This window comes from Nesoenas mayeri (assembly GCF_963082525.1).
Source record: "Nesoenas mayeri genome assembly, chromosome: 6".
NCBI lineage: Eukaryota > Metazoa > Chordata > Aves > Columbiformes > Columbidae > Nesoenas > Nesoenas mayeri.
In genome coordinates, this window is record NC_137545.1 from 11678043 (window position 1) to 11702645 (window position 24603).

Below are 24603 nucleotides of genomic sequence, written 5' to 3' on the forward strand. Positions count from 1 at the left end.
ATTCAGGGTCTAACAGGATTATTTTGTACTTTCAGGCGAACCTCAGGAGTGGTTTTGCTACTGGATTGGATCAGAAAACATGTTTATAGGTCAAATGAGCATGTCCAAGGTAAACATAACTCAGTGACTAGTGAAGCACAGGAGCGGGTGGTGCCCACAGACCTGCTGCCTCTGTGGGGTCACTCCTGGGATCCAGGATTTGCAGGATCCCACCTCATAACAGGCTCAGGATGGCACCTCAGCTTCCCCACATGGCTGCAGCTTCGCTGAAGCTGCTGTGAGGCTTTCTGCTTTTTTACAAGCCAAGACAAATGGATGCTCCTGCACTTCATAGGGGAAGACTCTCTTGTGAGCGAGTGGAGGAAGAAAAAATACTTGTTGGATGGCAACAGCACATAGCTTGATTTTACTCTCTTTTTATTTATTTTTTTAATTTTTTTTTTCACACAACAGCTGTGATCTCGCATAGCTATATCAAAATATCAACAGTGCATTAAAAGAGAGCACAACAGAGGAAAGAAGCAGTGGGGAATGACAAACAGAAAAAAAAAAAGAGACTGGAATTATTATTCCACAACAGTATTTAAATAAAAAAATCACTCTAATTAATTTAGTTGTTCAGGGAGAGGGTGGAAATAAGGAAGATGGCACTGAAATAGTAAGAACAACATTAGTATGGGCCACAGCCAGCGCTGAGTTGCTGTTGGCTCTGCTCCCCACACTACCCGCATACACAGTGCTGGTAATGAGGGAGGAGGATCAGGCCCTGCTCAGGGCAGCACAGGGAGCACAGCCCATTTGGGGCCAGACCGGGCCCCCCCCCCAGTAACTCTCACACAAGGGGAGATGCACAAGATCACCCCAAGGCATATCAATATTTTGGGTTTGGGGCCCATGTCATGGTACAATCCTGCGGCACCTGAAAATCAGCACGTGCTAAAACAGGGGAGAGACACAGTGGCCACATTCAGCCCAGGGTGAATATGTGGCTTGTGTGATATATTAGATACAGAGCAAAGCTTGAAACCAGGTGCCTCTCCACAGCGCTCGATTCCTGGGGGCTGCAGCCCCCCACTTCATTGCTAACTGCTGCTGGAGGAGACTTCTGGAAATAGGCCATCGCCAGGGAGAGCAGTTCTGAGGGCCTCGTGCTGGGAGATAAATAAATGGCAGTGCTCCCACAAGCTTTGAGGCTCAAAGCAACAATCTGATCATCCACCTCAGCCTCCAGTTTAATGGAGGCTCTTGAATTTTAAGCAGTGGCTCTTTCAGTACAAACAGGCAGGCTGGGTAGAAATAAAGCATCTCTTAGAAGGAGCTCAGGTCTTCACTGACTCCAAAGAAAGAAGCAGCACATTTGCAGGGCACGACAGAATTTATGGTAAAACACATACAAGATAAAATCCAAGTGAATATAGGGTAATCACTGAGGTTTTTACCTCCGTTTAGCAGGTCAAGGTGAACTCTCAGCCCTCTACTATGTCCTAGTTACAAGCTGAAAGCGTTTTACACAGTCCTCTGCTTTAATGTGTGGTGGCTTTTCCACAGCCAGAGCCTAACAAATTGCCGTGCATCCCGTGTGTGATGGGAAGGAGGAAGAAGGATGACCTGCATCTCCATAACCAGACCCAATTGGGTTATTCCTGTGCAAGACAGCCATGAATTTAAGTTAAAATGATACCAACCAGACCGAAATGTAATTAAAGGAGGTCTCTTAGGGTTGCACATCCAATTATAATAGTAGAGTACCTTTAATTACACCAGTGCAGTTTCAAACAGACACATGCTGAGGGGACAATCAGCACAGAGGTGAAGTTTGCCTGGTGACACACAGCTCCAGAGAAGTCACGCACAGGTTTGCATCACCACATGGTGGTTCACTCCTCTATTGTGAGGAGAGCTCCTGGGGTGGCCCAGGGGGCCTGGGAGCAGGGTGACTGCTTGCAGAGGTCACCAGTGCTCCTCAGAGTGTCAGCCCCAGATGTGAACACCCCTGCCTTAGGGAGTTTTCTCTTGCTCCCGCAACCTCAGCACAGCAGGGCTGGTGGCGGGTCATTGTGGACAGATCTGTTTTGGGGTGGATGACAAGAGATGGAGCTCGATAGGAAAAGCCCTAACTCACCTTCTCAAGGATCCTCTCTCTGTTGGGTGGCTGCAGGGGGGAGCCTAGAGAAGCTCTCTGGCTAAATTGGGGCTCTTACCCGAGCTGGGTAACCCAACCCAAAGTGCTGCCTCTTATTTATCCCCAGCCAGCCCTAAGGAGCAAGGTGGAGGAGAAACACAGAAACCATTTTCAGCTTTTTAAAAGCAATTTTCTCTAATAAATGATTGCTGGAAAGCAATTATGATCCAGGTGCTTCTGAAAGTTAAGAGATTTTTTTTTTTTTACCCTTTTTGGTGCATAACTCTTTCCCTCTTGCAGTGACTGAACATCCTCCCCTCCCAGGAACTGTGGAAGCTAAAGTATTTGAGTTTGATAAGAAAACTCATTAAAAAATTAACAATGCAAACCTTAAGAAATGCTAGAAAGACAAGAGTACTTCTAGGTGTTCCTCAGCCATCTCTGGGGAATTATCTGAGGTCTAGGAACTCAAAATACTTTTCTCCCTCTACTCCAGATCATAACAACACCCTCAGAGCAGACAGATGCAGCAGGCGCAAGTCAGGAGTGTCGTCCTTGGCTTGGAGCCTTTGTCGAAGTCCCTGTTGAAGCCCATAGCCAAGCTGCCCTGGATGCAGCATGCTGTGGGACTACATCTTGCTCCCCCAAAACTCCTATTTATAATCATGTCCAAGGGAGAAAGCAAAGCTGAGGGAGACTCCTTATTGCTCACTGCATTGCCAGCCTGAAGGCTGGTGTGTGTTGATTACCCAGGGATCCAATTTTGATGCAAAATCACGTCAGCTTGCACCAGATCATGCCCTAAGATCAATACTGCCAGGTGCACAGAAGCACGTGTTCCATATATCTTCATATGCTCCTCTTCAAGTGTTTCTTTGAGTATCTTCAATGTCAGTAAGACGAGCAAAATTTGAGACCACAGGCTTAATCAGATTAACAATTACAGTCATTCCCATCCATCACGGCAAAGCAGGCTGCGATGCTGCTGAATCCGTTCTGCTTCAGGAACCCAGGAAATCAGAGCCACACCTGATCAGCCAGACAAGGGCAGCTCCAGGCTTGCCGTGAAAGAGGAAGAGAGTGATTGCTCACGCTGACTTCTTTATTCATTTTTTCTTATTATCCTTCAGAGCCTCCCTAGAAATTATTAAAGCTTCTCCAGAGAGTGCAGCACCGCTGAGGGAGCGTTTACTCCCAGCTGGTGCTTCACGCTGCAATAACCCTCTCCATGAACAAGCTGGGGCAGCTTGTACGTGTCTCCTGCCTCCCACGTGAAGCAGTGCTGCTCCTTTAACCTGCTTTCTACATCTTCAGCATTGACCCATCTCTTTAAAGACTCAGCAAGCAGCTATATATATTTTTTTTTTCACCCATAAACAAGTCTTTGTGACACATCGGTGGATGGCAGCAAAGGCGAAGTTCATATGTTTCTTATCAACACCCTTGGTTGTCAGGATGAGGTTTGCTGGGTTAAATGAAACCTCTCATTTCTCAGGGTTGGGTTATAAACTGGGATTTGCGAAACTGGGCAGGATTAGGAAATACTAGAGTTACAGCAATGGAGACCTTCACTGGGAGGTTGGGGGCTGGAAGCTAAGCAGTGTGTGTGCACTTGAGCTACAAGCCTGTGCTTGGAGACGCTGCTTGTGACCTGTTTGCCCATCAAGCTTTGTTTTTGAACTGGAAAATGGTGTTTTCAAAAGAAAAAAGCCACCAACAACCATTAAAAAAAAAAGACCATATCTTCGAAAGTCCTTAATGTGCTAGACCTGAGCCCTCAGATGCCTGCAGGGGTGGGGTGTTAGGAATGGTTCAGCCCTGGCCAGCGGGAAGGGAGATGGGACAGTTTGCTCCACACATAGTTGCCATGCGTGCATGGTAACTCCAGTGCTTGACATCAGCTGATACAGAACACATTAATACAGTGCCCCTTTGCACAACACACCACCACTCTCACGCTAAGTTATATGGGAGAGATAGGTGTCACCCCAGGACTGCCAAGTTTCTGTGTTACTCATCAGCCTCGTCCTGACAAATCAAATCTGCCGTCTTGTGTTTCCCTCCCACCCTTCTTGGTGTTTGTGAGCTCTGGCTCAAGCAGAAATTACTGAGTGAGATCACTTGGCCCATGTAGGCACGTCAGCCTACGTGGTTATATGAGCCCTTGAAATCATCTTAAAAAATGGGAAGCTGTTTTCCCAGCCCTGGCAGCAGGTGGGAGCAGCACGGGCACAGGACTGGGGACTAGCAGAGGCTTTGGGAAGGGAGGTTTTGTGCAGAGGGGCTCACAAACGATCTCACTTGCCTCAGAGGTGAACCGAGAGGAGTGACAAAATGAGAGCACAAAAACAGGGGTTGGTGCTTTTTATGTTTGAGTGACAGACGCTGATAACTCGAAGGGGAGGATGCGATGGTGCTGGCTGCTGCCACGTTTCAGCACTCTTCTCCTGCCAGGTCGAAGAGGAACAGCCCCCGTGGCTCTCAGGTCAGACTGGTGTTTCTTCCGGCAGTTTATAGAATCCTGTTTGTGGATTAAAATGCAGCTGTCAAGGCTGCTCATACAGGATTTACACCATGGCCTCACAATACAGGAGAAAAGGAAAGCTGAACTCTCCTTTGATGTCTGCAAGCGTAATCTGCAGACCTGAGCTGAACACACTGTAAATAAGGATCATTAATCATCAGCTAAGTGGCACGCAGTTGCAGTTATTTATTATAACAACATAAATCATCAGCAACTGCTACCGTGTTAATTTGGATTTAGTATGGATTAGTATAAAAAAAATAACATCCTTCCCTATTTAAAAATATATATACCCTTACTTGTAATCACATATAGATGTGTTGGGTGTTTGTTCCTTAGTTTCCTCCTGTTAGGAAGTGAGTTGGGAAAACACTCTGGGCTCTCTGCATGGGTGGGCGTGCAGCGGTGCCAGCTGAGCTGCAGCTGAGCAAAATCTGTCTCGCCATCACAGATCATCTCGGCACCTGGGGGAGAAGCAGGACTGGGAAGTCTCCAGCACATTTTGGAGGGGCAGTTCTCTGTACTTCCCACCTCCCCAGCGCGTCCTCCAGCCCCTGTGTGGGGCACACGGCCAGCGTTTCCCAGGTACCACATCGCATCCACGTATCGCTGTCATAACCCCATGGTTTTCCTTACTGTTTTGTTTGCAGCTCAGCTCTGGGTTTTATATTTAAAAAGTGTGAGACATGGGTTTTGTGTGGGATCCTGGAGCCCTCTGCTCTTGCCTTTGGAGGGAAGGCTTAGCAGAGAAGGAGCACTACCCACGCACTTCAGATTCTCCAGAAATGGCAGCTACACTCCTTGTTGATACATATATGTATATTTTTTTTCTCTGACTTGACTTTATTTAAGCTGAGCCCCTCATGCACCAGAGCAAGGCCAGCAGAGGCACCAGCACAACCATATGCAGTGTCTTGGGTGTGGAGCTCACGCCGGGGCTGGTGAGGTGGCCACGTTCCTCCCAGCCGAGCACTTCTGAATTTGGTGGGGTTGGAGATTCATTCCATGGGGGTCCCCATCTGTCCCTGCCCTTGAGTGCTTGGGTGTAACCAGGAGGTCTGCTCACTCTCCCCAAAACAACTTGAATTCTTCAAAGTGAGGCACGTTTCTTGTCAAGAATTCATGGCCACTTTCTCACCAAAATAAGCCCAGAGCCCACAGTCCTGGTAATCTGTTTTATCCTGATGAAACCAGAGGTGCTGAGCCCTGATCAGTGGTGTGGAGAACCCTGACTGACCTTGAGGAGCACATGGCAACCAAAAGGTAAATTTAAAAGCAAGAACTTCAAAGGGACACTTGGCTGCACATCTTCAAAAAGACACATACGGGGAGAAGGGAATTAAATCCTGACAAAGGCATCCTGATGAAAAGGAAATGATTGTGCTTTCTTCATTTGAAACCAAAACCAAACAAAAAAAGCCCCACAAAAATCCCCAAACACTCCCTCCCCAAAAAAATCCCCAACAACCCCCCCCTCAAAAAAACCCCACCCCAAACCCCAAACTAAACCAAACAAAACAAACAAACCACAACACCCAAAAAAGCAATGTTTTCCGTGGAGCATGCACTGCCCTCATCGTTCTCCCTTCGGATCAGATGGATGCAGAGACTCCAAATGGGGGCAGGGTCCCATCGTGGCTCATGTCACAGCAGCTGTGGCCTGTTGCCCCCATCACCCCCTTGGCACAGCCCAAAAACCTCGCCAAAACTTTTAATGTCACCAGTGCTGTCTTAGTTGGGGATGAGTCCCAATTAAGAAATAGGCCTTGATAACTGGGAAACAGAAGTCAGAAGAATTAGGGTTTGGGTTTTTAAAATTTAACTAAAAGAGAAATAAAAAAGATTTTATGTCTTGGGGAGGCCCAAAGATTTCCCACAGGCTTGATGCTGCAAAGATACATTTAACAATAGGCTCGTAAGTCAAGGGTAAAAAGAATGAAGGTGATGCTGCACCCACACTTCGATTCTGACATGTCCAAATGTGCAAGCAATTGCCTTTAATTGCCTCTGTCGTTTTTAACCTGTGTTTTGTGTGTGCCAGATGAACTGCTATCGAACCAGGGAGATCTTCTCCAAGTGCTGAGCCAGAGCTGAGGCTTGCGTTAATTAAAATGGGGTTAATTATAATGACTCTAGTACAGTAGGGATAGTATAATAGGACTAATTAGAGCTAATAATAAGAGGGTTTGAACCACAGCAGCCACTGCGCAAAACTTGCACCCAAGTTCTTCAAAGGTGGACTTGTTTCCCACTCAACTCAAGGGCAATCCAACATCTAAAAGCGGCTGCAAAGCTTTGACTGCGTTTTCCCGAGCATCCAGGCTTGCGTCGCGCCGACCATATGTCTGCCTCTGCCTGCTAGCAGATTGCACCAAATATTTTCCTTTTTTATCATGGCTGAGCAAACAAACACCATCTGTGGGGCTCATCGAGGGAAATCCTGGCCCCCTCCGTGCCAACGGGAAGGCAGCCGTGCATGTCCGTGGGGCCCGACGTTTCTGCCATCCATACCCTGGGACAAGAGCTCTTCTCTGCTCCTCATCCCTGTCCATTCACCGAATAAAGTTAGGACCTGGCTTTTTGCAAACAGATTTAGAATTCATATTTTATTCTAGAAACCCTGGGTCCTGTCAAAGGAGACTGCCTAGCCTTGACCCAGGCTTGTGGTGGTAGGTCTTGACTAGTCTTGACCCATGTGGTGGTGATAGGTGGAAGAGCGCAAGAAGGCTTTTTTTTTGTTGGCTCCATCCACATAGGCATTTCTTGGATGTATTCATGCTGACAGGGATTTTGGGAATTTTCCAGCCATGCTAAAATCCCTGGCCCAGGTCTGATGGTGATTTTTGGTCACTCTCAACCTGCTACAAGCCAGGGGTCTGGGTGAGGCAGGAGGTGAAAATCATTCCCTGTTCAAACCTTTATTGCTTTGAAAGATAAATCTCCTGGGGGTGCTGCTTAATAGGGAGTGTCTGTGTCATCCATTTGTGCACCCCAGCACTGGCTGGGAGCTGGGGAGCATCAGCAGCCACTGAAGCAAAGGTTTGCATGTGGTTGCCAGCTGCATGGCTGAGCGCAGAGCTTCCTTCTGCTTTGCTTTTCTCTGTTACTTGCTTTTCTGTTGGAAACTCATCTTCTCCCTCTTCTGGAAAACACAGAACAGTAATCTCAATTTTGTAAAATCCCCTGCAGTTTTGCTCCAGTCAGGAATTCACAGAATGATCTCACCAAGTGACAGGCCTGGTGGACGCAGGTGTAAATTACCTGTCACCTCGGTTGCTTTTCTGCTCACACTTCTGCAGTGCCAGGTCCAGAGCAGGTGCTCTGACAAATCTTTTGTACAAATGCCCTTTGGATTTAGCAATTCGCACGGCAAAAGCTGAACCGATGAACCACAGGCTTCTCTGCGGCTGCCTTTAATTAAAAATGCCATGTCTAACACCAGCAGATGTTCCTGCTATCGAGACTTGACTAATAATTTCATGCCGTGTAATGCAATGCTGACTGTGCTGCTTAGTCTGAAAGTGTAATAGACTTTTTTTTAATTATTATTATTTCCTTTTGGGGATCAAATCTCTCAATATTTGATATCTTAAAACTTGCTAGTTTAATGGCCCTTACCAATTACTGCACTGAATGATCTTAGCAGCCACAAGTCGGTGCCGCAGCCCACAGTGCCTCCGAGACCACGCTGAGTTCGCGGGGCTTTGGGTGTGCAGCGAAATTGGCCCCAGACAGCAGCCCGAGGACCAAACTATGTCTGTTAAAGGCTTTGATTCAGAAAGAGGGAATTTAAAGCATGAAGCTGCTCCTTTTCCCTTTTTTTTTCCAGTCATCTGCAGAAGCCGACCCATCCTGTCGCTTGCTGTGGGCGCTCAGCATGTTGAAGCTGAGCACCCTTTTGTGGCAAGACGTGGCAGTTTTGAAATGTGCTCAGTATTCAGGGGGACGAGGGGAGAGAAACCCCCTCTGCACAGATGCTTTGGCTCTTTTAACCCCCGGGGAAACCAACTGGCTTGTGAGACCTGAGGAAACTGCCTCCCTCTGCAGGCTTCTTCCTATTACATGATGAATCACATAATAATTGTATATTTATTGAAAAACAGCTGTGGAACTTCACTAATGAATAAAATATCAGGTACCAGCATATTTGCATAAAAGGGTCTTTACCAGATGGGCTATGCTTTGAAATGAAGCATGAGGTCGATGAGGATTTTTATGTTCCTCAGCAGCCGGTAAGCCCAGCACCATCCTTCAGCGCAGGTTTTGCTCCAAAGCCTCACATTGTTTGAAAATCACGTTATCAGTTTAGGGCGGTGAAGACGATCATTGCCTCAGCGGGGTGCGGAGCGGCTGATTCATGCACGCACCAAACGCGACTGTCGCACTATATCACACCACTGTCAAAACTGTTTTACTGGCTTTCTGTCATGCAATGAATTTATTTTAAAGTGTGTGGGCCTTATACTCCTTGCAATAGCTTTACATGTACTTTAAATACTGCATAAACCAAATTTAGAGATATATTTCCTGTTTCCCCCTGTTCTCTGTATCATTTTTTTTTGCTTCTGACTGTCCAATTGGTTGCAGTAATTCAATGCAGAGGAATAAGTTTCTTAGATTTCCAAGAGCACCAACTCCTTAATCTTTATAAAATTAGGGAGAATTAATCACTTGTGACTTTTGCACCTTTCTTGAACACAAGTATTTGTTAGATGCTAGCTTCCCAGGGCAGTGCTTTGCCTCAGCTTAACTTAGTTGTAAATGTTTGTAAATTTGCACATAATGTCTCAGCACAATGGAGACTAGGCACACAAACATGGATTTATTGAGGGGGACACTAAACATATTTCAGCCAGAGGAAAGGAAGATGAGATACTTATCTGTTTTGTTGTCCTATACAGTAAATATTGGCATCTCATATTTTGAGAACATAAATGCCAAGTTGACTCAAGAGATCTATGGATCAAGTGCTGTTTGTAACCTGTGCTCAACGCTTCAAATTGCATTAAAGTTTCACCTTGGCAGCAAGGCCTTTTGCTGTCTTCCAGCAACTCTGGCAAGGTGCTGAGCACTGGTTTTTGGAGCACAGGACAAGCACACAATGGCCAAGAGGCAGCAGGATGTTAAGGATGCATCTGTCAACTGTTCAGGTTTAAAGGACAAATGACTGTTTTAGTTTATTTTGTGAGTTTATCCTTGTTTCAGCAGCGTGAGGGAGCAGGTCCCAGTCCCAGCTCCATCCCCTACAGCCCTGTCCAGCTGTGTCCCTTGATGTCATCCTTCTGCAGCATCCAGATGTTTTGGTGCCTGTGCACAGGATGGGGAGAGCCACCATGGGACAGGCTGACCCCAACCTCACTGGGCTTGGGACAAGCTTCCCTTTGGGCAGGACAGGGCACCTCTCTCTGTCCCTTTCCTCCCCCAGGACAGACAAGGAGGACGCAGCTGGCTCCTGTCAGAAACACACCCGAGCCCTCCTGCCGTGCAGCAGCATCCAACAGCTCCACAAGTCTCTTAACAAGGTGTGGTTTGCATTTGGGCTCGTTTTACTTCCAAGCTCACTGCTGGAGCTGCTTCCCTCAGTGGCAGAGGGCTGGCCGATCCCCACCACCGAGACGACAGGCAAAGGGAACACTGCTCCATGTTATTAACGCAGCGGGGGGTTTCCTGAGCTCCAGAAAACAACAGGCTATTACAGACATACAACCGCACTTTTCACAGCTGGATCCAAGCGCACAGCTGCAGCTACCAGGCGGTCGATGACAACAAACAGCCTTCCTCTGTTCCGGCACAACCCAGAGGTGTGCGGATGGGGACACTGACCTCCCTGCAAGGACAAGCTGTTGTCTGACCCTTTAGACGCTCCATGTTCCCGCATGGATAAGGACTGGGAGTTACCAGGAATGCAGAGAAAGCCAAGACAGTGCTTGCTGTGCTTGAGCAGGCTGAGAGATATGATGACATTGGTTTAATAAAGGCTGAATATGGCACCATTCAAACCAGCGTGACTGATGGTGTTTTACCCTGCAACACATCAGCTTGCCCCAGACGACAGCAGCAAATTTTCTCAGATCAATGGAGCTGAGAGATTTTGTGATTCCCCATCCTCCCCATCCTTGCTGACCTCCTTATACCTCTGGCTAATATTAGTAGCAAAGATAAATATTTAACCTTCCATAAATAAAGAACAAAAAATCTCAATTTATAACATCACTGGTGTTCAGGAGCTGCAGAGGGAATGAACTACTGAAGCAGAGGAGTGTGAAACCTGAAAACCGATGAACCTCCTTCTTGGAAGACAAGGATAACTTATTAAGAAATGTTTTCAGCCCTGATTTAACACTCATCTGAGAATAAGTTCTTCTCTCTAGGTGAGGCAAGGGCTGTGGAAAATGCCCCTGTTGCCACCAGCGGTCAAATTAGTGCCTCTGGTCAGGCTGCCATTGCTCCGCTGAGCGGCGGTACCCAACATCTTGCTACTTTTATTTTGCCTGATGAGTGGGGACGAGGAAAACGGGGGGAGATGCAGGATGAGAAATGCCACTGAAGTTCTGGATGTGTTCCTGGGATGCTGCTCTGATGGCTGTTTTCTACGACTGTGGCCAAGCAAATTTTGTGGCTCCATGCCACCGTGTCCTTTTATGATGAAGTTCCCTCAAAGAATAACTCGCTCCCTTTAATCATGTTTGCTCCGAGATTTATGGGTTGATGCTTATTCACCAGCGGAGCTTCTCAATGCGAAATGTCAGTAAGCCTGTTATAAATCGCTCCTGGCATTCCTGCTCCATCTTTTATTTGGCTGGGAGTATTTCTACCTGAAAGTGATAAATTCCTGCTATAACTGCTTTATGTGCTTCAGTAATTACACTGTATGGGAAGGCAGGGGCTGTGTCTGCTGAGGTACCACTTCAAAAACAGCAGCCTGTAAAATGCAGGAGATCGGGCTGGACCCTCTGGTGCTGCTGGGTGCACAGGCTGAAGAAAAAACACCCTCAAAACCCAAAGTTACAGGGATGGGTGAAGCGTCTCTGTCAGATAGAAGCTGGTGAATGGACAGAAGAGCGGATAGAAGATAAAGTTTTTAAAGTTGAGACGGAAAGATGCTGGCATGGGGCAGGCGCCCTGCCTGGCTCTGTGCTGGGTGTGAGGGAAGCCCTGAGCACCATGACACCGCGTCTGCCCATTTCGGGTCTGGTTTGGACAGATGTTTGTTCTGTCTTAGTCATGTTCGTTATAAACAGACAGATATACATGCACCCAGTTTCAGTATTTGATTGATTTGGATACTGAGGTATCTCAAACAGGCCTCCAAGCTTCCCCTACAGCCGCCGCGCGCTTCCCCCGAGCCCTCTCCTCACGGCTGGCCCCGCCCCTTCCCGCGCTCTCCTCTGGCCCCGCCCCGCTCCTGAAGCGCGGGAATCGCGGCGGCCGGCGGGCGTGGGGTGCGGCCCTTCCGCAGGCGCATGCGCGCCGGCAGGAGGGCGGCCCCGGCGCCTGCGCAGTAGCGGCGGGCGCGCAATTCGGAGCGGCCGCTCGGGCAGCGGGAGCGATGCGAGAGGCGTTGCGCGGCCGCTCGGGCAACCGGCCGGCCCCGGGCGGTCACACCTTCGCCGCCACCCCCATGGAGCTCCCCTGGGCCCGCACCCGCGCCGCGCTGGGGCGGCTGGAGAAAGCGCTGACTTGCTCCCGCTGGTAACGGGCGTCTCCTTTGCTCCGGCCCCGCCGTCGTTCCGGCCCGGCTGCGGGCAGCTGCCCGGCAGAGCGGTGCCCATAAGGCTGCGTGCGCGTTAACACTTTGCGTTTCTCCTTCCTCTGCCTTTAGCGCCGGCGTCCTGCGGCAGCCCGTGTCCTTGGGGCGGTGCGAGCACGTCTTCTGCCTGTAAGTAGCGGGGGTGCCGGGGCCGCCCCCCTCGTCCCCGGCACTGGGGGGGCCCGGTCCTCCTCACGTCCTGCTTTGGAGAAGGGGCTGCTGCCCTAGGGAGCTGGACACCGGCAGTGCTTTCTGCCCGGGGACATGGTGTCCCCCCGCTGGGTCCGGCTTGCTGCTCTGGGACGGGTGTCTGGCTTGCTAAGAGCACAGGCCTGGCTTTGCCAGTGCTGGTTTTAGGCTTCAGGATGCTAACCATGTGTAAAGGGAACCCTCAGTCTGATGGGGGGGGTCTGTCTGCTTCCGGTGGGGTAGGAGGAGAAAACAGCTTCCAGTTCCTCGTGTCATTTCCACCTCCTTTTCCTCCCTTCAAAGCAAAAAAAAAGCAGCCTGGAAAGGTGCTGCTTGTTTCCATGGGGTGTTGCTCTGCTTGAGAGGACTGGGTGCTGCTTGTTGCTGCTTTGGCCCTTTGCTGTGCTAATGCAGCTCTGCCACTAACTTCTGTACTCGTGCCCATCCAAACATGCTGGGATAGCATGAGAAGCTCTGCTTACACTTTGTCAAATGATGAATGCTTAGGAAACTGAGGAAGTTAGAAACATCCTGCTAAGGAGGCAGTTCTGAGGATGTGGCAGTCACCTGGCCCGTCGTGCGGGCAGAGTCAGGAATCGTTCCTGCCCTAGAACCTCATTGGGGGAATCTTCTGGGTGTCCCGTCTGTCACTGCTCTTCATGACATACAAATGCAAACATTTGGAGTTAAAAGATCAGTCACAAGTCTTAAACCAGTTTATCTGCGCTGCACAGATGTGATCAATTAAAATCTTATGCTTCTTACAGTGGATAGACACTTTCTAACTTCTGCTTGTAAGCCAGGGTAGATATTTAGCTTTGCTTCTTGTTAGTACTGTAGTCACTATGTCAGAGGAAATCCCCCCCTCCCCTGTGTGTTTACTCCCTGTCTTCAGCCGAACCTTCCTAATGGGAGCTTAAAGAGTTGAAGGCCCGAAGACTGAAATACTAGCAAAAGAGTGTTTTGATTTGTTTAAGGGATAACTGGTTATAGGACAGATGCCTGCAACATCTCTTCCACCCAGTACGGGTGTATTAGAAGATATACAAATGCTTTCTTGCTATCCAGACACGGGTTCTTTCCCAGCTTTGCCCAGTAATTGCTGTAGAAGACTCTGCCAGCTGAAGCAATTTTTTTGCTATTTGTTCCATTTGTACTACCTGTCCACAGAGTACATGGTAAAATAACCCCCTGAAGCTTGTACAAGTTATTTATAAGTATGTTCATATCTATCTTATAACATGGTTTTTCTCAGGTATGGATAGCTGAACGGTAGCGTATGGGTGGCTTGATAAATATAATTGCTTTGCTGTTGGGCATCTAAAGCCTTGTGTTTTGGGTTTTTTTTTATAACCTCAGTGTATTCTAGGTTATAGATTTCAAGCACCTACTGGTTGTTGAAGTATTTTAGTTTTAAGAAAAATTTTCAAGACATCAGAAAATGCATTGGTGAGTCTAGAAAGAAGAGCCAGTAGCTGTCCAAAGCATTCATTAGAAGCTATTTCTTACTCCAGAAGAAGAGTTTACTTGCCATGACCCAAGTTATTGTTATACCTGATGTTTTCTCTTTTGTGTCCTGACCTTGTACCTTGTAGTCATTAATTTAATGTGTCCTTTGATGACTGATTCTTGGATAGTGGCTGGTGGTTTTGTTTTGTGTGTTTTAATAAAACTCAGGAAATTTAAATTAATTTGTTTACAAGCAAATTTGGTAGGGCATGGATTGAACGTGACACGAATTGGTTCTGATCCATTGCTACAGACAGACATTTATTAATATACCTGTGAAGGAGGGGGGTGAATGGCCAGAGCTGGCTTCTGATACATGAAGTGAAAGATGTGAAACTAATGAACTGTAATATTCAGGTCACACATAATGTAGCTGGTTCTCCCTCAGCATGGGTTTTATTATGGGCAGGGATATTTATTAAGACCAGTTTCTGCAGTTTTGTCTGAGTAACTCTACTAAGTTAGCTATAGTTAATGGATAATGACTGTAAAAACCCAACAGCTAGAAGTAATTAGGAAATGCCGTGGTATAAAAGTCATTCTCTATTTCCTTTGCATTACCTTTTAGAGAAGTGGGAGACCCGAGGCCAGCTTTCTTAGAGAACCAGACCCGGTCAGTTCTTATCTTTGCTCCAAGTGATTTGTCAATGTCATCTAGAATATGTCAGAGCCAAGAACTGTACTTCAGGCTCCTGATCATAGCAGCATCTCAACCATGAGGTCCTTTACCCGCTCAGAGCAGGCTGTTAAAGCACAAAACACACCCAGCAGCAATTTTTACATACCAAATTTCCTGTCTTGGAGTTAACTGAAGGCATGATACTTGTCTTGTGTTTGAGGGAGAGATCTCAGTGCAAAGATCTGAAAATAACTCTCCTCTTAAGGAAAGTGGTAGTAGTTATAATTCTGATATTGTTAACCGATATGCTCCCAATTTTGGGTTGTGTGAACCTCAGTTTCTAAGCTGACTGTATGTTTAGAGTCTATATGCATAGACTTTGATCTTTCTCTCCAGGTAGCAGTGTCTTGATATTATTTGTATTATATTCCTCTGAATGTTTAACATGATCTGCTCACATTTAATTTTATGCCTTTGGCTAGAATTGCGTGTGCTGTGTGGTGGTAAGGTAATAGAGACTTTTGAAATTAACTCAGTCCTGAGTATGTGAAATTATAATGTATATTTAATAGGATAGATTGGAATTAAGAAGTAACAATGGTCCTTGAATGCTGCAGTTCATGTGGCAAATCATAAGGTACTCTCACTGGACTAATCAAATGAATAAAAGAGTTCAGGCTCATATGGGGAGAGTAGTATTACTAAGAAAATAAAAATGTTAAATGACCTTTACTAAGTAAACGTGTTCCCCCACCCACACTGTCTTGATCTTCTCTTGACCTAAATGCTCTGAAAGAGAAAAGTGATGGAATACTCTGAAGACCTGCAGATGCTCATGGGACTTCTTACAGAAAAGTGTTCAGGCAGGTGAAACTTCAGAATATCAAGACAATTTTAAGTAGGAAAAAGTGGAATTAGTAGTTTACTATAGCTTGGCTTTGGGTCACTTGTTTTAAAAATAGAAGGCTGCAGAAGAATAGCCCTGTCTGCAGCCGATGTGTAAAGGAATGTAGAGTTTTAACTGTTTGAACCTAATTATTATCTGACTACAAACAGCAGTGCAGCTTTAACATCCCTTGAAAATCTGGATCAGCTTGTGAATCTGTGGGAGTAAAAAAATGCGCCACATCTTTCATGACAGTGTCCTGACAAGGCTCTGGACTTGACTTGCTTAATTGTGGCTTGTCTATTGCCATGATAAATATGTCCTCTCCTGCATTTGTGGCTAACCCATGTGGGCTTTACAGTAGTGATTTGTCAATGCTAAAATAAGAGAGTCTTGCTGAGGATTTGGCTGTGAAAAGGTTGATGGCGACTACAGTAGATAAGTTATGCTGGATAATGGATTTTTTTACATTTGGCTTTCAGATCTTGCATAGGCGATTGTGTTGGCACAGAATGCCCAGTGTGCCACATGCCAGCCTGGGTGCAAGATGCGCAGATAAACCGGCAGCTCGACAACATGATCCAGCTTTGCAGCAAACTGCGGCATCTACTGGGATCAGACACCTCAGGTAAGAGCAAACCTGGGTCTCTGGCAGGCGCCGAATCTAGAGCGCTCTGTTTCATTTCACGGCCTTTATAGAGAATGAGCAGGGCAGCCCTGTTTGGGATTCCAAAAGGCTGTTCAAAATCGTGTTCGGAAAATTTGATTTGAGGAGAACTGTCTGTATGGATTGCTCATTCTTTGAATCTGTTTTACTAAGAAATCTGCATGAGCAGGTTAGTCCATAATTCATTAGAATCTGTCTTCCAAAATTAGGTGGAAGTGGGATAGATTCCCAAGTCTCATAGCACTTAGTTGCACAAACCAGGGGCACAAGTCGTCATAGCTTGTGCCTTTAGGGGAGCACAAATGTGTAATGTTCTACAGCATAGCCTTGTTTAGGGGTCCCTATTAAAGGATTAACGTATATATTCTTTTGCCTCTTGGGTTCTTGCACATGGAAAAAATTATCTGTGTTCCTTGCCTAAATGGGGAAGGAGGCAAGTCTTACTTCATTTATTTTCTGGTCCCTAACAATCAGTCTGCTACAATGGAATTTTGTCATTGCTGACTGTGCAAGAAGATTGCAGAGATCATACTCTGGGAATTCATCTCTCTATCAAATTTTAGGCTGATTGTCAAAGTAGGAAAAAATGAAGTGAAATAAGCGTAGGTGAATGTAAGCTTCTGCAAGCTCAGAGAGGACCATTTTATGTAATATCAAGTTTTAGAAAACATTCATTTAGCTGTCAGATACAGAAAAGGTAATTCTTCCTTCATTGTTACTTCCTAATGTGTTTGTCTAAATTAAATATTCTTTTCCTAAGTCTAATCCCATCAGCACCTTTCATGTTCTTTTATGGCGTAGCTCTTTATTGACATAAAAATGCATTTAAGTGAGGAGGCTGGAAGTCTATGTCCAACTGTAAAGGAATACATTTTATATAGATACAAAATCCTATCGTGATTAAATCTTCTGGAGCATAGAAAATATAGATAATGGCTTAAATAGGATTTCAGGGAAATACTTTAAATGGTGAAGGCTTTTGAAAACATAGTTGGAAGAGAATCTCTGAGGGGAGCTATTTGATGCTATAAATAAAACATTTAAAATACAACATGGTAGTATTATTGATACTGTTTAGATGTTTTGGAGATCTCTTACAGATGGATTAACTCTTAAAAATTGGTCTGAAATTTAATCGTACTAGGAGTTGAATAATACATTTAATCCCATAGTTCTTCTAAAATAAAGTTTGCGTGGTGTGGCTAAACCACAGAACAAAATGAGTGTTCTTTGATCATTCGTTGTTCTGACTTGAAAGCAGACACAAAATTGAAGTCTACAAGAGTGTTTTATTTGGAGATGAAGTTATGAACTGAGATGGGAGATTACTTTCCATCACTTGTGGTCTTTGCAGTGTAGTAAGGATTAATGGCCTTTTGGATGTTTCATGCTGAGTTTAAGGGAAAATCCTCCTGAGTTGTTGATAGTTCACTCTCAGGAATGGTTTGGATACGTAAGTGAGCAGATGTCTAAGAACAGCCAATTATGTTTTGTACTATGCCAAATCACAGGCTGCTGTAGCTTTAGAGATTTTGAGAACAAACCCTTTAGGATATTTTGTCACTCATCTCTGGCACATCTGTCACCTCCCATAGATGTTTGTCTGGAACTTAATGTATACAAAGTGAAAAATATTTGAGTTTGGAGAAAGAGGGCCTCTGTTGTTAAGGAGTTGCTTTCATGGTCTGTTAGAAGGTCAGAAATTGTATTTTATGTTCCAGTAAAGGAAACTGACTGAAAAAAATCAGTCTTTCTGCAGAGGAAAGGAAGAGAAGCAATTGGAAAAGGAATGTTTCCATATATTTGTTTTATGTCTTTTGCATATTTGTTTTATATGCCTCATGTTGAGCAATTGTGGCTTCTCTCAAGGCTTCTGCTTGAGATCCATATTGACACTGAAGTTTCTAATGCAAATGCATCATACTACCCATTTTTTAGTCTAAGACAGAGATAGTGAATGCAGTGAGTCGTGTGTGTTCTTTAAAAACACACAAGTGCTGTGACTGAAAAGGATGGGATGTTGAATAGTTCAAGCATAAAAATCCCTGTACCCCCTGGTTTCCCAGTGGAGATGAGAGGGGTCTCACTTTGTACGCCACTGGGATAAGGATGTGACAAACTGTGTGTGTGTTCCAAGCAGCAACAATAATAATTCAGGAAAGACTGCACAAAACAGCTAATTCTTTCCTTTTAAAAGAAAGGGAAGCATTAAATGACACTACAGAATAGTACTGGGGTGACTGAAGGGGAATTTGAGGTGATGGGATGATAGGCTTCACAGGTGGGTAATTAGTAAGAACTTGTTGATTTACGGACATAGTGTATATAGTATACTCGAGATGAAGAAGGTTGATTTACAGTAATGATTTTGAAAGTGAATTTCTAAAGACTTCAGCAGATTTTTGTGTGATGTTCTTTAAAAAGAGACTGTCGTAAATTTATAGATGATTTTACCTTATTCTTTATAACATAATCTGCTTCACTCTAACGAAGTCAAACAAAAAGCCTTTCCTCCCCTTTCTCATGCAGAGCTAGACCTTGCAGGTGTTGGTCAAAGCTTCTAAAGCTCATGTTGATACTGGTGGAAAGTAGGAGAGATTAATTTTTGATTAGCCTTTATAGTATCATAATTTAGTTTCCCATTTACTCATGTGGAGGGAAAGATGTTGAACTCCTGTTGTAACAGATTACATTGCATTTCATGGATGCTAGGACATTTTTCATAATAGCTAAAGATGAGTTTTTGAATAGCTGGAATTTCTCCCTTTTTCCCCCTGTGTTGAATACTTAACTTGCAAAATAATCATTCTTCAGTGAAGGCACTAATGTTGCACAGATGGTACCAAAGCACTTCCCTTTGATTTTTAATAAGGGACTAGTTTGTCAAAGAGATTTCTCAACTTCTGTTCTGAAACCCATAATAGAGAATAATTTGAAAGGCACACAATGTGCATCATTATATTCCTTTGATGCAGATTAATGATAGCTAAACCATGTTTTCTAATTGCTTCTTTTTTTCCTGCTCTAGCCTGTTATTGCGCTACAGCAGAACTTGGAGATGTAGCTCTCCAGTTGTAAGGCACCGCATAGCTCCTAATGTTTTTGTCTACTCAACCCTTTTAACACTTAAGAAATTCAACTCTCTTAAATGCCAGCAATAAGAAACTTGCACTTATCATGTGCAAGTAAGTCTAATTTAGAAAGAACTCTGTTAATATATTGTGTGTATAGATGTTACATTTAATAGATAATGGAGAGTAAATGTACTGCATTTACTATAGGCTGATTCTAATGCTGTTATTGTAGATAGTTGTTACACTACGGCAGATTCTTAAAATGTAGAATTAGTAAGGTATGCTTTACTGATTTATATTGTCTCAATGCATCTCTAAAAATGTTGGGAGGATACTTCTAATGTATTAATAAGACAAACCTTAACCATATGTAGTAACTTTTCCATACCTATTGGGACATAACCTCTGGCTTCCAATTTGGAGACAGCCAAGAATTCCTTTGGACTGATTTTTCTATAAGCGATTTTCTTGGAAGGTAATTCAACTGAATGCGCTTAGCTACCAGATCGCCTCTTTATAGAAGTTAACATTTACATGTTAAACCATAAGAACTTCCTTTCAGCTTTGTAGCCCTGTGTCTCCTCTCTCCCTTTAAGAATAATGTTTCTTTGCAGATGCTATGCAGAACTGTTCAGGTAAAGTTGAGGTTAGCTACAGAGTATTCTTAAAGCTGGAGATATTGAAGAACGGCTGAGAGACAACAGCCACCCTGGCAGATATTGCAGTTTCTGCTTTGGAGGTATTCCTGGCCTTTAAATCATGTTCTGCGAGTTCCTCCCTGTTGTAAAAAGTGCAACATTCTCTTTTACACCTAAAGCAGTTGCATGTGAGGAAAAATAATCCTGAGAAAGTATTTATTTGGTGTATTTTCAGCAAGTTTTTAACAACCCGACTAATAAGTCCCTGCTGAGCAACCAGTAATGAACAGATCAGTTGAAGAACCCTTGTGGTTGATTCTTCACAAGCTTTCTGGCTGCCAGAAGTGGTGTATGCATAGCTTCCAGTGTAAATACTTAATTGTGTTATGCTGCTTTAGATCTTACTTCTGAAAGACGGGGACTTTGATTGAATTTGTCACTTGGACTTTAAAGTCTTACTGTACTATACACATCAAAAAGATTTCTGGCCGTCACAAAATTGTCGCACAAATTATTTTTCCAAGCTGATTTTATTCTTGCTCTTTACTCGGAGATGACTGATAGTTCTAGCAAGGTAAATATTTTAGAAGGAAATCTGCTAGTTGTGTAAACAGTCGAGGCAAGACAAGTAAATAGTAACTGTGGTTTATATTTTGCATCTGTTTGCAATCAAGCGCTTCCTTTTAGATGCTATTGTCAGAATGAAATTGGATGTGATATCTTTCTGAAGGCTCGCTAGTTGGGAGTCTTCAGTCTCAATTTCAGTGCTTTTTTTCCCATGTTTGCAGCAAGCCCAGTCCTGCAGGAAAACTGCATAGCTGCAGTTCTGTACTTGATGATTATCTTTAGATACCTAAATGATTGATTAACTAGCCTCCAGCTGTATTCTTAAAGACACTTTTGGTCTGATGTCTTACATGTTCCTCTAGCTAGATCTCCTAATAGCTAGGATATTTTAATTCAAGGGGTAAATAGGGTGATTTAAATCAAGATTGAGGCAACATTTAACCTTGAACTATTGCTTTAAAAGAAAACCGCAAATGTCTATTCTGGTGTTGAATTACTAGCTTTGCGGTACTGTTTTAAGTGAAATTTCAAACATTTTTTTTTGTGCCTAAGGGATTGGGACTAGTTTGTCTGCTATCTCTGAATTTATCCTAGCTTGCTATGGAAAACGGGCTATAGTTACTAGCGCCAAACGCAGAAGAGAAGGTATAAGAAGACAAACTATCCTTAGAAAGTTAATGCCCTAAAGTGAAAATTATACCTTGTTGCAGTGAGTGTTTGTCTTTCACTTTTAATAATCAAGACTTTGAATGGCTTATTTCAAGAATGTTGAAATAAAAACTAAACACTAATCTTGGTCTTAGTTCTGTTTAAAAATAATACCTTACTTGCCTCACTAGGCAAAATTAATATTGGTTTTGTGATTGATTGCTATAAATCACCAAGCCTTTGTGCATTTACTTTAGAGGACTTGTCCAAATAACCTAAAATAACTTAGGTTTCCAAAAAGGAATTTGTAAAAAGTCACTTATCGTTCTTTTGCACTGAAAGAGTTGTTGGCAAATTGAATTAATGTCCAACTTAGAGGTCACTTTATGCTCCTTAACTTATTCTGAAGCCATTGAGGACACCATCTGTAGGCTTTGTTCTCAACCATTATTTCATGCACTGGGAGTACAGGATATTCCTCCATCATCTTGGTTATTGATTTGTAATACACTGTATGATGTGATTTACAAAATTGCTTCACTGCCTATTTTTAAAGAAATGTTTGAGATCATAAAAATGTGTAGCTTCCTTGCAATTATTTACTACTGGAGGTAAGAGATCAAATGACAGGACACAATTACTTACAGATTTTTCTATATATTCCTCTGATTCATCTGCTGCATCTGTGGAATCAGTCAAAAGTTCTCAGGGATGTTCAACATTCTTACAAGGATGTTATTTTTGTTTGCTTGCAGTGATTCTTCCTCTTTATCTTCAGGTGAACTATAATATCCTTTAGAAAATGGTTTCTGTGCTTGTCTGTGTATGCACAGACTACTTTGTTAAACCTATTTCTAAGGAAAACTGAGAGAACCAGCTTCTCTCCAATCTGGTCAGGAATCCGTGCACGTGCTGTGAGCCCACGACACTGAGGAAATTTCTCACCCAGTTGGTACCTTCAGCTGCACTGGGGTCCCGGAGCTCCAGAGCAATGTGTGACCTTGCCAGTTGTTTTAAAACCATTGCATGTGTCTCTTCGGAAGAAATGAAGGCACTTGTAGTTAGTATTTAGTAACTTTTCATTGCTTGTTACAGTTGTTATCCTGATCTTTTTTTCTTTGTGATCTTCTACTGAAGAGTACTCTATAAATTATTTTTCCTCTCCCCTGATGCACTTAGATTCAACAGAAGATAAGTTGACACCAACTGACTCAGACTTTGAAAAAAAGAGTAAGAAGGAACAGATAAAAATGTGGTTCAGCCCAAGAAGTAGGAAGATTCGATGCATCCTGAACAAGACTCAGCCTGAGACCAAAAACAATGACCTTTGTCAAGACACATCTTCAATTTATGATTTCTTTCCTTCCCCTCCTCATGAAAAGCCCTCCAAGCAGACAAAAAAGGCAACACAGAGACAGAGTAAGAAGATGAAGAAGAAACGTTTAGCAGACATTAACAAAGCGTGGAGCTTAGAGCAGCCTGAGCAGAAAGGCGGAGTAGGAGAGAAGACTCTCAAGGAAAAGTGTGTGACCATCTGCAGTCAACCAGTGGTCCTGTGCACTTCAGAACCAAATAGCCCTGAAGAGACACTTCAGCAGGAGTCTGTAAAGGAAGCTGACTCCAGTAAAAATAGAGAAAATATGGAAATATCGCCGCAGGTAAAATTGTCAGAGAAGAAAGATAACAGTGAGGTTGCATGCCCTGTGCAAGTCAGCAGGGAAAAAAAATGTGCTACAGAGCCATCACCATCAATAGAAAATGAAACTACACCTTTAAAACGTGGAAGGGAGGAATCTAGACTTCCAGTTTCTTCGCAGTCTAAGAGACCAAGAAGAACTGAGAGGAGCATTATTGGGAAGCCAGACAGTCAAGCAGATGGTTTAGAGGAGTCACTTCAGGGCTGCCCCATCTCCCCAGCAGCTGAACACAAGACACCAGTTCAGATTTCCTCTGCTGTGTCAAAACTCCCTGACACTGTAAGGAAGACAAGAAGCTCTGCAGCCTTGCAAGCAATAAATAGTGCTTCGCTTTCAGCATTGCCCTCTACCCCCTCTACTTCTAAGACTTGTAATCAAGTAGGAATACCCCACAGTCCTTCTGTATTGAAGTCCCCTGGTGGGAACACAATTGCCAGAAGAAATTACAAAGGAGAGACTTTGCTTCATGTTGCATCCATCAAGGTAGGACCATCATCTTCTAGTTCAACTCTAAACAGGGGTTTAAAAAGACAATGTTGTACTAAAGATATCCTGAAAAACAGTTACTTCAGTACATCCTGTTTCGGGGCCGGGGGGAGAATCTTATCTTTGTGGTCTTTTTCTTTTAGGTTTATTGAGGAGTTTCCAACCCAATTATTTTTTTAAGACATTACTATTGGAATGATCAAAGATGGTTATACTCGAGAAACTCAATGGACTACAGTGTCACTTATATCTGTGAATTCTAGGAAGTGATAAGCATTCAAATGTTTTGGCCTTATGTCCCAGAAAATGTCTCTGTGATTTGTCATGAGGAGTTATAACTAAGTATTTCAGATCTCAGCAAGTGATCTTGATCAGTTTAACTTGACCTGGTAACTCAGCCAGGACAAGATCTGAATTATCTACATGAAGATAATTATATGTAATGTTAATTGGGGTTAACTGTTTCATAATCTTGTGAGATTCTCCATCTGATGTAAGTTTTGGCGCCAGAGGAGTGAAGAGCTGAGATTGGGATTCCCATGCTGAGCTGTATGCTCTGAGCGTGCTGTTCTCCCAGAGAGTGGACAAAGGAGAATTAGGACAGAGTTGGCATGTTCCCAGCAGACTTTGCTTTTCTGTAGGATCAGTGTTACTCTTGGAATGACAGCTGTCACTCATTTTGCTGTTCTTATCCAGTTGCTGCTGTGGTAGAACTTCATGGCTTTGCGAGGGCTGTCCTTCGCTGTTGCTGTAGAAAAGCTGCAAGCAGGCTGGCTGAGCTGGATGCTCCCAGTCAAACTCAGCAGATGCACTAGCACAGCAGCTCTTTTCTGCAATGTCATTTCAAGGAGTTTGTAGTCTGGCAGTTTAAATGTATTTTGTGCTAAATCAAAATATGGAAATACTGTATGGTTAATAAGCTGTCTATACTGGTAGAATTGAGTCACCTGTAAGCATTCTGATATTTTTTCATCGCTTATTTGTTGAGACAGGCTGTTTTTGATAAATAACTATCCTCTTTCGAAGGTGTTCTAATGAGCCGCTCCTGCTGCACAAGACCTTTTAAAATGGAAGTGGCAGCTGAGTCCAGTTCAAATATCTTACTTGATACCATTAATATGGAATTGGGGAGAAAATGAAACGTTGTCCTCACAGGACTCAAGAGCCTTAAAGGACAGATCTTTTGTTACCTTTCATCATGAGTCCTGTGTATTTCTCTTTATTAAA

The 24603-nt window shown here is 44.0% G+C and overlaps 1 protein-coding gene across 1 annotated transcript in view; it reads left to right on the top strand.

The window, feature by feature from the left end:
* Positions 1-12195: 12195 nt before the first annotated feature.
* BARD1 (BRCA1 associated RING domain 1) overlaps positions 12196-24603 on the top strand; it is a gene marked incomplete at both ends in the record, with an annotated part of 44048 nt that continues 31640 nt past the window's right edge. The window contains 4 exons of the mRNA XM_080346834.1: positions 12196-12338; positions 12469-12525; positions 16082-16227; positions 22373-23373. Of these exons, the coding sequence (XP_080202960.1) occupies positions 12196-12338; positions 12469-12525; positions 16082-16227; positions 22373-23373 (1347 nt within the window). The remainder of the gene's footprint in view (positions 12339-12468; positions 12526-16081; positions 16228-22372; positions 23374-24603) is intronic.